Source organism: Pagrus major, chromosome 17, assembly GCF_040436345.1.
Source record: "Pagrus major chromosome 17, Pma_NU_1.0".
Taxonomy (NCBI): domain Eukaryota; kingdom Metazoa; phylum Chordata; class Actinopteri; order Spariformes; family Sparidae; genus Pagrus; species Pagrus major.
The window spans coordinates 13,064,720-13,080,018 of NC_133231.1; the positions used below are offsets into that span (position 1 = coordinate 13,064,720).

General features: G+C 39.6%; 1 protein-coding gene across 5 annotated transcripts in view; it reads right to left on the reverse strand.

Moving 5' to 3' along the window:
* Positions 1 to 15,299, reverse strand: part of LOC141011408 (protein MTSS 1-like) — a 50,199-nt gene that overhangs the window by 12,717 nt on the left and 22,183 nt on the right. For 3 of the 5 annotated variants that reach the window (XM_073484562.1, XM_073484560.1, XM_073484558.1), the window contains exons 4-7: positions 5,781 to 5,865; positions 4,202 to 4,293; positions 3,915 to 3,989; positions 2,214 to 2,225 (exon numbers count right to left, since the gene is read on the reverse strand). In XM_073484562.1, the coding sequence (XP_073340663.1) occupies positions 2,214 to 2,225; positions 3,915 to 3,989; positions 4,202 to 4,293; positions 5,781 to 5,865 (264 nt within the window). The remainder of the gene's footprint in view (positions 1 to 2,213; positions 2,226 to 3,914; positions 3,990 to 4,201; positions 4,294 to 5,780; positions 5,866 to 15,299) is intronic. The other 2 variants (XM_073484563.1, XM_073484559.1) reach the window with 1 other exon arrangement.

Genomic DNA, 15,299 nt, shown 5'->3' on the forward strand with positions numbered 1-15,299 from the left:
CAACAAAACCATGAGCATACTGCATACTGGTGTCTCCCACTAGTTCAAGTCTTGGCAGACTGTTTTCTCAACATAACCGCAGTGGTTTTGGAAAGAAGCTACTGTAAGTTGAGGTACTTTGTCTGAGACAGATGGAAAGCCAAATATTTTCTTTGTTGCTGTTTTGGTCGTGCCCATGAGTACCCTTGGGTAGTTCTGAACATTATTACAGTCAGAGCCACTTTGCTTCTAAATGCACTTTTAGAAGCACCTTATGTCTTTTTTCATTTTAATTCCATGAAGTAGACTCCCTGAGTTTAGGCCTTTAAAGGCAAATCATGAGTTCACCAATTCCAAACATACATACGCTCATGGTACTCACAGCGCTCCTGTGGAAACACACCATAAAGGGTAAGTAATATAAGCTACTTTGAACTGACCACACATGGACTAGAAAGTCATTGCCATTTCTCAATCATCTTGTTTTGTGGATGTAAAAAACATAATTGCAGGGATGGGGAGGGTTGCACACAGTCACAGGGACACACATGTGAGACAATGCAGGCACATCCTGGCATGAGATGTTAACTTGTGGTGAGCAGAGGGGTTGTTAGTGTTGAACTTGAGCTTCTGTTATGTTACAACTTTGTCTCTACTGTTCCTCGGGTTGTCCACATTCCCAGTCTCCGTGCCATAACTTGTGCAACTATGTGAATGACAAGGCCCTGATGGCTACTTCCTCTTTCTCCTTAACCACAGACAAATACTGAGGTTCACTGAAGGTCAGTGGGCACTGACTGCATTATAAACAAATCCTTTCTGAAGCAAATTTCACAAGCTGTTTCAGTGTTCAATTAAGGACAGTTAGTACTTGTGACAGATACAATGTATCACTGTCTGGCTGTTTTATACCCTTGGGATGACTAAGTGATGATTTACTGCAGATGCCCCATGTGTATGTCTGTTATTGTCTGCTAAAATTACCAGTCTAGCAAATACATCATGGTAACACCAGAGACACACCCTAACATACACTAAGGTTCTTTAGATAAGCACCATCATCAGATTTGTGTGACTACTTAGGTAATTCATTCCGAAGCATGCAGGAAAGGTTTTGACTTGTGTGTGAGAGAAAATGAGACTCCTTTTTGATGGCAAATTATGTTATTGTACGCAGAATAATTTTTGTTAGCTTTGTACAATCTAATATTCATCCATGTTTTATCAAATCTTGATATAAAACCGAAAATCGATCTAAAGTTTTAGAGATCTTGCTGATATCCTACAGTTGTTTTTACCAAAGGGAGTCTGCACATGTTGATAAGTGTGCACACACAGAGAAATGAGATTAGCTGCTCTAGCTTTCACATGACCAATGATTGCATTAGGTTGCAGTCACAGGCTGTTTCTTAGCAAGACTGGGGTCTCAGGTCAGAAAAACACCCTCACAAGACACATATCAAACATCAACACAAGCAGACAGATGGGGTGTTATTGCTGTGCATAAACTGAGTACTTTTCTTTTAAGAAGTATGACCAGCTCATTCCTAAATTTGTGTATTTCAATTTTATTTGTGTTTGTATTTCTGTGCTCAGTTAATTTACAGACGTTTTGGGTGAACCAAAAGTTCAGTGAAGTTATCTTTGCTCACATCTTGGGGACGCAACCACAACATGATGTCACACTGGTAGCTGGAGGTGCCTTTACGTTTAAAATGCTTGTACATTAATTTAATGCTGAGTTAAATGTTTCTGAATCATTTCTTTTTTATTGCCTTTTTATTTATGATCAGTTCTGTAGTGAAAACAGGTTGTAGTCGAAAGGAAAAAATCAAAAGGCATCATAAAGCTTTACAATTTTCTAAAGTTAAAGCTTTGTTTTGGCAACAAAATGGTCTCATCACCAGGTACGTGGCTCACTGAAGACAAAACAAGGTGTGCAAAGCAAAGTAACAAAAACTTGCCAGCATGCACCAAACTTAACGTGGACACCACAGAGCTGATAAAAAAGACAGTTTGTGAAATTAATGTAAGCAATGGATTCACAGACTGTATATCAATAAATAGTGACAACCATAGACTGTAATAGCTGTCATATTTGTGAAGAAACATTGAGCATGCATGCATCTTTGCAGTAAACTCAATAACTGTGGTGGCTTTTTCACAATGCAACCAAAATGCTTGGTTAAAAATTACAGTGAAAGCAACAACCTGCATCTGTTCCACAAACTTACCTAGATTATCAGCTGCAGTGCAGCATAAGGAGAAGGATGTTATCGATACCACATGGGGAAAGGGAGAGGAAAAAGATCCAAGTCAACTAAAAGAGTGCCAATACTTAACACTACCCAACACCTATAAGTGCAATTTTGTGTGTCTGGAAGCTGATCAAGCACTGTAGGAATCAATTACCATTATGAGGTGTTTCACACCAGTATCAGACAATATTGTTATCAAATTATCTGATATGCTTAAATCTTAGTACAAATGCAAGTGCAAAAACAAGCTTTACAGAAATGCCTCTCTTAAAGAAATCTTTGGCAGTTCCGTTAATAGACAGTCACATTAATCTGTCTGCCTATTCAAAAGAAATCCCACATATTATCAGGTTTTTTTTTTAAAGCTGCCATTATCTGATACCAAAAGTCTACTGATATGTTGCCACATCTATACTGACAAACTGATGAAGCATCTGAAAAATAGTATTATGGTTACTGCTCTCACTGGCACACTGGTTAATTGGTCATTGAATTCAAATTCATCAAAACATCACTTTAAAAAAATAGTATTTTGTTGGATATGCTTCATGAACAAAAACAAAATGGTTTTAATGATGATCAAAGTCATGCAGACAGTTGTAAGGGAATGGCACAGTCCATTTGTAGCAGTACTAGTAATGATCGCTATGTACAGTGTTAATTAAATCTATTGCATAGGAGGAGGAGAAAAAAACATTGACCTTTTTCTTTTTCATACTTTTTTCCTGAACATCTGCGATTTGAAGAATGTGAGACATCAACTGATAAGTTGACTTTAACTATCAACATCCCAAAACATACTGGAAGCATCTTCATCTAATTCTTTTTTTGTTTATGATATTTTTTCTATCTAGGTAGGTGAATGTGTATGTAGAATCTGAGCCAAGAGAGCTGCAGATGGAAAAAGCCCCTGCCCTCTCAGAGAGTGTTTACCAAGTAAGGTAATGTTTAGCCTCACAAGATCTGCACAAGTCTAATAAGAAAGGACAAATTTCTTCGACACACATCATTGCTGTCTAATGAAAAATGCCTTAAATATAATTTGGACTTTTTTCCTATTTGAAATAAAAGATGGCATTTTCCTTAACAAGTTGTTTCAATAATCTGATTCTTTCTTTAGTCCTGAATGCTGACTTCTCGCAGATAAAGGTCAATAAAAAACACATCTTTCTTAGATCTGGTCTTAGTGATGTTAGTGCAGGTAGAAACATAGGCTCTATTGTAAAAGAAGTGACTGAATTTCAGCCAAGCTAATCTTTTAGCATGAGGGGCGTAGCAGACTCAAGTTTCATGCAACATGATTAAGGCGTGGAGCATAACAAAAGCATTTTAATTGTTTACTTTGGAAGAATTTAATCTGAACAAATTCTCTGGCAGACACTTGAGATGGATATCTTTCACTGGATAAGCAGACAATGCTTCAAGTTGTTTAACGGGTGATCCCTATACTTAGCTAGTTTTTATGTCTGCACAATAAAGATAATAAGCTAGTGTATACAGTGACGTTCCTTTGCTTTTTATGCTTTGTGGTCAAACTTTTAATGTGTTGGTAGAACATTGTTAGTGCAAGATTTGTCTCCATCATTATCAGATTAACTGCACTTCGTAGTGTTATTTTTGTTAATTCATATAAGCTTTGGTTTTAAATAAAAAATGAAATATGTTTTTTTTTGTTACCTTTCTTTGCTTTCTTCTGAAGTTTCAGTGTGTCTGAGGACTTCTTCTTTATTTCCTGCCGGGCTCTTTTATACTCTGGTTAAGATGGAAAAGGTAAAATCAGTAAACTAACTGTGTAAAAAAGGTACCGTTTTTCATACACTTTTTGATAATCTAATACAATGTGAATAGAACTGATGAAATAACAACACTATTAAAACACTGGCAAATTACATTGCTTTAAAATGTTGAAGAAATCAAAGTAATTTCTTGATCAGCATGTCGTCTTATATTTTCATTTGTCCTACCTTTAGCATGGTCCTTGTCCAAAGTGTTGACTCCTCTTTTCCACTCCTCCATCTGTTCTTGGAGAGGGTTGATCAGACCCTCCAGGAAACCCCTGCGAAATCAGCAGAATTCTTATTTGTAATTTGTAATAAGGTCATCTTGATCAGTTAAACTATTTACAAGTACATATTCAAGACTAACCTTAAAGAAGCTATACTTGTCACTGCTGGAATTCATTGAAAATATTTTCTGCTTGGGTTTAGTATTTTAAAAAATGATATGCATACAAAATTTGTTTTATTGACAAATCAAATGGCTTAACAACTGATGAATAAACATATAAGACAAGTGGAGAAAATGTAAAATACTAGCCAGCAACTTCTGACTCTGCTCTGTGGGGTTTGTCAATATATCTTTCAACTGATTATAAAGTAGCACACAGACCGTCAGACATAAAAATCATTAGGTCTGCTTTGCCTTTCTGTATACACACTGTATGGTCTTGTCTGTCAATCATTAACAGACAGAAAGAAAGGAAACTGAGGAGACTGAGAGAAGAAATAGGCTGCTTATGTCTGACTGTGCGTCACAGGAGGAAGTAAGAACCTTGTGCAGTCATGTCTGTCAATCATTACCAAACTGTGCCCGTCTTGTATTTGGGATGTATTTGTGAGTGTGTCTAAGAGGCTGTGACTGTGAGAGGTAGGCAGCTGCAGGCTTAGTGCATGAAACTAAAATTAGATTTCTCCCTATTGCAGACATTTCTCTCCAGTGTGTGTGTGTGTCAGTGGGTGGTTAGTGACCACGGCCCCCCTGTGTACAGCCCCTGCTATGGAGATCCAAGTGGAATCTCTACTGAAATGCCACCCGAAATTAGAGAGCCCCTTGTCTGTGTTGTGTGTAGTGTGTGTGTGTGTGTGTGTGTGTGCGTGTGTGTGTGTGTGTGAGAGAGAGAGAGAGAGAGAGAGGGAGAGTGAGAGAGAGAGAGAGAGAGATGTGGTGTGTGTGTAGCTACACTGAAACATTATAGATGCCAGTGTTGCTAGACAAATCATCTCTTTCCCAGCATTCCACGACAAGAGGGCATTCACGCCCACACACACACAAAATGTCAAGACATTGAGAATATGGTGAGATAACGATTCAAATGCAGACCATTTTATTGGAGTTTCACTATGAGGGAAACAGCTTGGTTCAAAGTACGCTAACTGTGAGTTACTAATAAAGGATCCACTGCAAAAGGATATAAACCCAATACAATGTTTACCTTTGAATGTTTGAAAACTTTAGTGCTCATAATTTTTGTCAGAACTCGAAAGTAACATTAGAGGGACCTCACTTGAAGTTGGCAGGGTCGAGTGTGCATAGAGGGGACATTTTGTTGGGACACATGAGCCCCCTGTTAATCTTCCCTTTTAGCTCAACCAAACCACTGTCATGGGGTTTACTGACATGGAAATCCAGATGAAATCCCTGCTCTCACACAACCTCTCCTATATTCACCAAACTTACACAAGGAAAAAAATATATCAGGTCTTGGTAAATGTCAAAAGTACTGTGGTTGATTAGAGGATTAAAGGAAAGAGTAGTGTTGCTTACATGGAGAACTGTTTGAGTTTAGCCTCTATGCTGCGATGTCTCATACACATCCTGGTCAATGCTGATCCAATGTCTCTGGTACCACCTGGAAAACATACAAAAAGACACATAAATTAAGATATAAAAAAACTGCATGAGCTATTAATGTGATAATTGCTAAAAACTCCCCCACTCATATATACAACCAAACCGCAGATATAAATCAGCATCATGACAGATTAATGGAAAAGGCAGGATGTACAAAAAATGGAAGTGGTTTTTGACAGTTTTGACAGTAAAGAAAGGGTTCGAGGGTAGAAAAGCCTGAAAAGAAGGCTAGGGGGCAGTTTCTCACTGTGATTTAGATAAAAACAATCTTTTTTCAACTTTACCCTGAGTGAAACTGCTGTCCATTAAAATGAATTGCTGCAGTATATTGCAAACTGAAGAAAATCCTTTAGCACAGACCTAAAATACAGACATTTTTTAAATTTGAATTCAACTTTGAAGTTTTGGGATTTCCTATTATTTTGGCCTGTGAGAACATACAGCTGAACTCCATGGAGAGCAGTTTGCACTTACAGTATATCGAAGTACAGTATACAACAGTCAGCTAATGTTGTTAATTAATCCACTTCATGCTAGATTGAGGGTAACTTTGCTGGACTGGGGCAGGACTTTCTAAATGAAACGTGTAACAAGCACTCACTGACCCCAAACTCTCCACTGTTGCTGAAAACTGTGGGAATCAGCGGGAACCACTAAGTTACGAATTGCACACATATTCAGGTCAAGAGAAGTGATGGCAAGTCAGAGCTGGAGCCTTGTAAATGTGCCTGAGGCCAGTGTCAGTCTCCTTCACACTGGCTAACTAGCTGTCTACTGGAGGCCTCAGGCTGGACAGCTGAGAAGGGACTTGACGTTGATTGACAGAAGTATTGTCTAACTGCTCAGTATGACTAGCTGGTTCTCTGTGGGACTGAAGCATTACTCTGTGTGTGTGTGTGTGTGTGTGTGTCTGCATGTTTGCGTATGTGAGAAAAAGAGGATGGGGGCTGAGGGATCTTGTATTAAACTATGGGAGTTCTTGTGAAATTATGTGCAGTGTATCAGACCCAAAGTGATACTGTGTGTACATGGCTTTGTGTGTGTGTGTGTGTGTGTGTGTGTGTGTGTTAGAGACGGTATGGTTGTGATGATCTGATGTGAAGTGTGAATTCCCTCCAACAGAGCAAGCCATTCTGCTGTCAGCACAGTCCTTGCTGCATGCAGAGACACACACACAGAGCTGTCACTCACTCACACCAAGATTTACAACACACACACAAAATTGTCTTTACTCTGTCAGAACAAATGCAAGAGACTGCTGATTTGGCCTCCAACACATTTACTTGTGGTGATTGGGTTGCTACTTCTTACAAATAGAAAGAAATCCTCTTAACAGGAAATTCCCAAAGAATAGAGGAGCAATTATTAAATTGAAGAAATTGTGAATTCAAGTGTTTTGAGTTAAATTTCAACCCAATTTATTACTGAACAGTATCTACTCTTGTCTCTTTTACAAAACTAAACCAGTGGAATAGCATCTTTTAGTGTCTGTTTAGTGTGATTGTGAACTAACAGTCTGCTTCTGTGCTGCTCTTCTAACTGCTAACTGTAACACAGAGAGATACATGGTGACAGTAAATTAAGCTATTCTAGATGGCAAATTACAACTTTCCCCTACCTTTCAACAATACATAATTTAATGTCAGTCCCACTGAGCCCATTATGACCTCCATTTTTTCCCTCTATCCATTCATTAATTCATTCATTCATCTGCTCCTCTTTCACTGCATGCACTTGTTTTTCCAGAGGGTGTGGCTACTACTTGCCATAAAAGACCTTTCTGTTATACAACACCATAATCCTCATTCATTCCTGCGTTGACTTGTTTAGTCATCCTATCCATTTATCCATCCACCCACCTCTGCCATACTACAACTGCTTGTTATTCTAGAGGGTGTGGCTGATTGATGCCACAGTGCCACAGGGAGGCCACACCGCTGGCAAATGTTTTTCTTAGTAGAAAAAATACTGTTGAGTCTGGCCCATGGCGTCAAGGGAAGAGTTTGGTTTCAGCTGATTATTCAGTTGCCAATACCACACCCACACTCCTGGATTCAATATGAGACATATTTGAATACCAAAACCTGCTCCTGGCTACATACACAGGTGCATCATTGTGGGCTCACACTCAACTGAGATTTTGTGAGATTATTGCAATACCCCAATTCCCATTTGAATAGAGTTTTACGGAATTGCACATTTCCTTTCAAGGATTCATATGCAAAAAAAGATACTGCTAAAATTAAGAGAAATTTGTCTGCAGATGTCAGCATTGCTCAAGACGTGGATATGGCATAAGAACTCCTCCCATGCCATGAACATAAACAGGCAAAAATTCAAGATAACTGAGCAATAAAACTGTTTTACATAGCTACATGTAGCTACATTGTCATGATAAAAATAAATTAATTAATCTAAACCAATACAGGAATACCCAATATTCCACATCCAAGAGAGACTTGTGTGTTTCTTTCTGTCACCGCAGATAGCTACTCAATGTGCTGACTTGGGCTCCAATAGCGTTACGACCCTGTTGCATTCTGCCATGTATAAACTGACTGACTCTGAAAGTTGTTCGGTGACTCTTGGGATAAAGTGGCTGCTAACACACATCGTCTACTCTGTCTAGCACCAAGTGACCCCTGGATAGAAATAGCCGCATTGGCAGCCCCAGTTGTCTACTACGTAGACACACACAAGCTTCAATTGCTTCGCTGCCAGGCCAGACCGCTGCTTTCTGTGTGTGTAGTAGCATAGCTGGCTGTCAGTAGAAATAGCTGCTGTGTGACATGGTTGTTTCAGAGGCTTGTAATTATCTCCGTACCACCAACACTTAACCAGTCCAAAAAACACACATGTACTCATAGACACTTGAGCTACACTCTTTGGTGCATCTGTGTATGAACAATGCTGAAAACCTACTGAGCAAGTAGGCAACCCTAGCCACTTTGAAAAAAAGAGCAAAATTTGGCCATAGCATGTTTGTGCATGATTTGTTTAGTGGTTTAAAAAACACCATGTTTCCAGGCCTAACCAATCAACAATGTCCCATACAGTAAAAATATGAATTGTCTTGCAACTGTATTTAATTACTAAACCCACTTTGGGTTTATTAATTCTCCCACTACCTTCAAACTATTTCTATCAATTGATTAATGAAAGTTGTAGAAAAAGCATTTTTCCCTAAATGTGTATTACATTAACACTAAGGAACCACTGCTTTGCATATATTCCTTATAAAGCATAGTCTCTTGGACTCTGATATTTCAGCTGTTTGTAGAAACTAGTGTCTCAAGACTCAATGGGGACATCTGTGACAGAGGTGATAGTTTTCTGTCAGAGTGTGTGTATGTGTGTGTCTGTGTGTATGAGAGTGTGAGAGATAGCATTGCAATTGATGTCTAGTTGCCAAGTCTGTCTCTGTCCTCAACCCCCATCCAGACTGTTCCTTGGAATGTCACACTGTGCTGACACAGGGAGTGTGTGTCTGTCTGTCTGTCTGTCTATATGTGTATGTGTGTGTGTGTGTGTGTTAATGCATTTTGTATAAAAGCATTAGAAAGAAAGGACTTTGAAAGGGCACTAGGTTCAATGCAGCAGGAAGCAATATGACGCAGATCCTTTCCTATAAGCCTGCTTTACTTTTCAAAGCACCAGCACTGTTGGCCTACAACCTTAAAAACAGCACTGATTCATCAGAAAACATCCAGACGTTTTTGTTTATAAGACCTCATTCATCTTGTCTCTATTATAAACTATATTTTTCATGTCTCAAAAGGCTGTAACCATCTCTTCTCACAAAATAAATGTGTTATGTTACAAGTAGACGTGATGATGTTAATGATATTATATGGTAGGACTTCGTTGTTCTTTCTGTCCCTCTCTATGTGGCCCAAACTGCCAACTTTTATTAGTATGCCATATTTGTAATATGCATTGAGATGGTACAGGCTTCTAAAAGGTACTTGTGCAAATGTACATCTTATGGTTTGCCCTTTTTGAAAATCAGCACCATTTTATATTTCTGGTTAACCCAATGAAGAAGCATGGTACACACTAAGCCACATATCTCAGCTTGTCATTAGAGGATGGAAGGAAAGCTTATATGAAAAGAGAATTGAGTGATTTAGGAAAGAGAAGAAAGGAAGGAAGAGAGGGAATGGTCAGAAAGGTAAATGTTTAAAACAGCTTTTCTATACATTCTAACGAAAGAGGATAAACACTTAAGGGGAGAAGGAAAAATGGAGAAAAAGCGAGAGTGATTTGGCTTGGGTAGTTCTGACATGAAGTTCAGAGAGGCTTGCTAGCTAAAAACCAACTCTGTATGGGCACCAGATGGTCTCTGTTAACTACGGGCCAGTGGTTACGCTGATAAGAGACTGGAGACCACGCAGCTGGATACACACACATACATGAATGCACTCACCCAGCTGGACAGAGGTAAGGCGATCTGTTCACCAGCTAATTAGAGAGCACTAAGGCTACATCCACACTAGGCTGGCTAAATTTAAAAACACATCTTTTACTCATGTCGGCGTCCAGTGGAACAAAGCTGTTTTTTCTTTCACACCAAAAAATGAGCATTGACATTTTTCTAAATTATGATGTATGTTTGCATGGGAGTACTGTTAAGAAGCCAAGTTTTTGTTGCTTCAAGCAAAACAGCTGATTACACAATGTCAGTAACTTGATTATACGTTTTATCTTGTCAGCCTACTTTATAGCCATTAACTGGTAATTACATTTATAGTCTACTGTAAAAGTGCATGAATTACAGTTGGCACAGATTAAAGTAATTTGAATCACATTTTTACACTCGTTCAGGTGTCTGACAACAGGATCAGAAAAGATATACGAAATAATCTAATTTCTATCAAAGTCACCCCTTTTTTGATAACAAACTAAAACAAATGTAACTTCTTTGTTCTCTGTAACTTTAAAGGAAAGCAACTTCTAGATTTCGTTTGTGTTAAAAAGGCCTGATTCCTGAATCATATTACAGACTATGATGTCTATGAAAACATATCTGACAAACGCACACCACTGACTCCTAGCTGAGCAGTTGGCATGCCCAGATGGAGCCACCCACATAGCACAGATACAGGCTAGCATTTCATTCATTGATTTATATTTCTGCTCTGTCAGTCTGGAGCCTACTGTAAGTCTACAGTTACATTTTTCAATAAATTGAGTGGCTCATTGTGCAGAGCTTTAATGAATCTTGTAGGAATGAATGTGTCAAAAAGATCGATCAAAAAATTAGTCACAAAAATCTACTATGCCGTAGTAGATCTATTATCGTATACTATATCATATCAGATTAAAGGGTGAAGTGAGGAGAAGTGCATGGACAGCAATCTGCATGGTCTCCAAGGTCAAGGGCTTATAATAGCCTGCTCTAATAGTTGGCCTGGACTCCTTGGGAACCAAGCCCACCTCTTCATTCATCAATAGCTGCTGACAGAAAGTCAGCTTGCCTGTCTGCCCACACACACAAACACACGCACATACACTCGACAGTCAGCAAGTCTAGCCTCATCGGCCACCAACACATGCAAGCGAGGGGGCGAGCAAACACACGCACCTGCTGCAGTGTGACCAGTGCTGACACACAAAAGCTCTGGACTGTCTGACTACAGCTCGAGGCAGCTGTCACCCAAAGACAGGAGAAGGGAAGAGGAGGAGAAGATGAGCAGAGAGCAGAGGAGTTGAAAGATAAAAGGGTTCCTGTCCTGGGACATACTTTAGTTGATAGGTATCTTAAGTAGAGCAGCGTACTATGGTCATATTATTAGTGCTGCTGTTTGTCAGTTAATTTTGCTCTTTAATGTTTACAAAGGTCTCAAAATTGAAGTCTTCTATTGTGAAATCTGCATTTACTTTACTAAAATGTGCTGACATGAACCAAAGAATGGTCCTGAAAGAGCCAGAACTGATTGTGCAACATCACAACTGGTACACTGTATAACAAATCACCACCCGCAGCACCTGAACCTATGGTCACAAACATACTGTAGATTATAAAAAAGACATACTGTAACTAGGGCTGTAAACTACTGACCATTATAATTCTAACAACCGCTCTTACTACATAGCACAGTATTCACTAAATACAGACAGGAGAGATGCGAGACTGACATGAGGAGATGGCGGATCATTGTCCAGGTTGAAACTCATGAAGCTGTTTGTCAATGGTTTGCATATAAGTCAAATGAAGCACCAAAAGAGTGTCTTTATGCTGATAGTGAATTACAGGTGAATGTGTAGCTTAGTGACAATACTCATCAACATGGGCAATGGGTCAACAATATAGTGGGTTGTAATACTGACTGCAATTCGACAAAGATACTCAGATAAACATAAGAGTATCACAGTAAACTATAGTTGTGAATGTATGTCAGTGTGCCACTGCAATGCAGTGAAATGCATCCTGAATAGTAATACTTGAAACTCTGATTACCCTCTTCTATTTTACATTGCTCTCCCCTCCTGAAGGCTATATCACCTCGTATCTCCTGTTCCCCTCTTGTGCTTCTATTTTTCCTTCCCTTCTGCCTTGTTCTTGTTTCTTTTTCTCTACTATTCTCATCCTATCCCCTTTTTTCCCTGTCTTCCAAATGACTTGTCCTCTTTCACCCTTTCATTGCCCTTCCTGCACTCCTCAATTTATTCTGTCATCTCATCGCTGGTGTGGGAAGTAGAAGCAGCATAGAGATTCATTACAGGGGCAAATAAGTGTATAGAGAGATCGTAATGGAGAGAAGAGTTTTGGACTGATGTTCACTAAACAGAGCAAGGCTGGTAACAGTAAGTGTGTCAGTGTGCCACTGTAGAGCTGTGGCCTGAATACTAATGAGCGCTGTGCTATTCTAGTAAATTTTTTACAGTGTTAACACAATGCTAATTGGAAAATAGAGAAAAATGTGTCATCATGAGTGGGAGAGGAGAGCTAGAGAGAGAGGAGAACACAGAGAAAGGAGCCATATATTGAGTTTTTGTTGTTAAGGATGTGGATGTGAAGAAGTGAGGAGAGCAAAAGTTGACAGGGAGAGGAGAAAGTCTATAGATGACAAAGAGGAGTCATTTGTCACTTCTGTGTGGTTCTGCAGTGTGAATGCTAACGAGGTTTTGAGGCCTCACATAAACAAGAAAAGATAGCTGACAAATGCACCCATTGCTCCTTGGGTCCCTCTCTATCCCATTTGGATGCTTTCTGAGCTACTATACGTCCCCCCTCTGTTATTCTTCCCCTCTTTCACTCTTTCTGTCTCACAGCACTGTGGCGTGAATGGATGCTAAAGCAATGGATGGGAACCAATTAAGATAACAAGAATGCATTGCTCTTGTCTACAAAATGCCACCATCCGTTTTCCTGTCACGCTCTGTGGTGTGCTGCTGTGCAAGTTATTGCTCATCTTGGACATTTGCTGCACACCCTGTCCTTATTTACAGAGAAAGGGTGATTTCCATTTGCCCAATAAATCATCATTTAAACTTTTAATATTCTGCATCTGACATCTATCACAGAAATAATGATAATACAGGCAATGTATAGGACAATGCAGCAGGACAGTCTTCCTGAACATACAGCTTATGCAAACAAGGAGTGCTTCATGGTCAAATGGTGAAACGACTGGTCGAGTTGGTCACCTGACTTCAATCCAACTGAAAAGGTGTTTCCATCAGTGCGGTGTGGCAGCACTGATGGAAGAAAAGCCCCCCAAAACAAGAACTAACTGAGGAATGGTGCCAGTGCAAAAAGATTGCCGATGTTTGATGATGTCTACAGTCAGAGAAATTAAACAGCATGACACCTCTGCCTGGAGACAAACTGTAAAACAGAGCAATACAGTATGGAAGTGTGATCTCTGGAACTCACATGATGTACAAGAGGAGTACAAGACAATACTATGAGGGTGGTCTCATAGACACAAATCCTTAGCTATCAAACAGTCTCCAGGCAGACTTGGTATGCAAATTCATGCTAACTGGCTTACTGTACTCTTACAACGCTATGTCATAACTGCACATATTGGCTTCAGCTGCAGATTGCAATGTAAATGTAGGTCATGGAGGATTTTCACCCCCCTCTGCATCCCCTTTATTCCACTGTATTCCTTTGATTTATTCTTTTGAGCTGCTCTCTCTCTGATCTAGTTCTCTATCGTATACTCCAATCTTTCTATGCTCAGTTCACTTTTCTCTCTTTCTAGTCTTTTTCTGTACTGGCTTAGTGCTCTGCTCCCACCCATCGTCTCTGATGTCTCTGTGAATGTAGTACCATAGTGTTAACATGGTGCCTGAGTTAATCCAGTCAGTAAGCAGTTGGCCAGTTCAGTGAGCGGTCAGAGTCAAGACAAAAATAAATGCTCAAAGAGAAGTTGAGAAAGTCCCATGGGAAAGTACATGATGAAAATACAGCATTTTCGCAGCACTGACTCAATAGTGAGAAATGTTTCACAGTGTTGTATCAAAGAATATTTGCAACATTGTTGAAGAATAGCAATATATTAATTGACAAATATCTTAATAACAAAAGCCTGCATAGTCCGTGGTCCATGTTATCTTAATGTCCACCACACACAGTAGCACCAAGTTAACATCTAATCATCACTTGGGCTTCAGACCTGCATGTTTTGAGCAGTGTGTATTCACGCAAAATGCCCAATCTCGGGTATGTGTGGGTGCTGAAATACACAAGTTTTGATGACATGCTGAATCTACAGGCATTGTACTGGACAATATGAACCACTGCAAGTGCAGTTGCAATTCTGTCTCATCTGCATTCAAGGTATCAGATGTGGTGCGAACAAATAACTTCTAAAATCTTATACACAAAAATGTCAGTTGTTGTAATAGAACTGACAATATAGGGATACCTTCTCTGATGGCTGGTGTCTGCATATTGTTCTACACAGCATGTACCCAGACTTTGACCAATTAAAGCCACCAACGAGGGGGTTTAAGCGAGTCATGACCAGAAAGCGCGAATGAGAGAGACACACAGAGAGAGATAATAGATTACCCTAGAGCCCACTCTTGCTCTTTTCCACACTGTGGTGCCCCACTTTTTCTCTAATCTCCCTTTCTGGTCTGACACACATTCCACAGACAGATCATAGACAGAAAGGATTTACTAGGACCACTACCAGTGAAGTAAATCCATAGCTCTTTTGGTTGAGTATTGCCATCCTTATTCGCGGTATGCAGAAGTGAGAAGAAGCGGCTATGATAACTGCACCTTCAATCATCCGATGAAACCCATTCACCATAAGGTCAATGCTAAAGCAACCTTTTTACAAATATACTGGACAAATTAGATGGTGTTTGGTGCATTGTGCAGACTAGCATCACGTCATCACATGGTCAGAATGTGCAAAAAGGCTGATGTCACAGCTAATCATTGACAGGGAAGGGGACAAAAGTTCATAT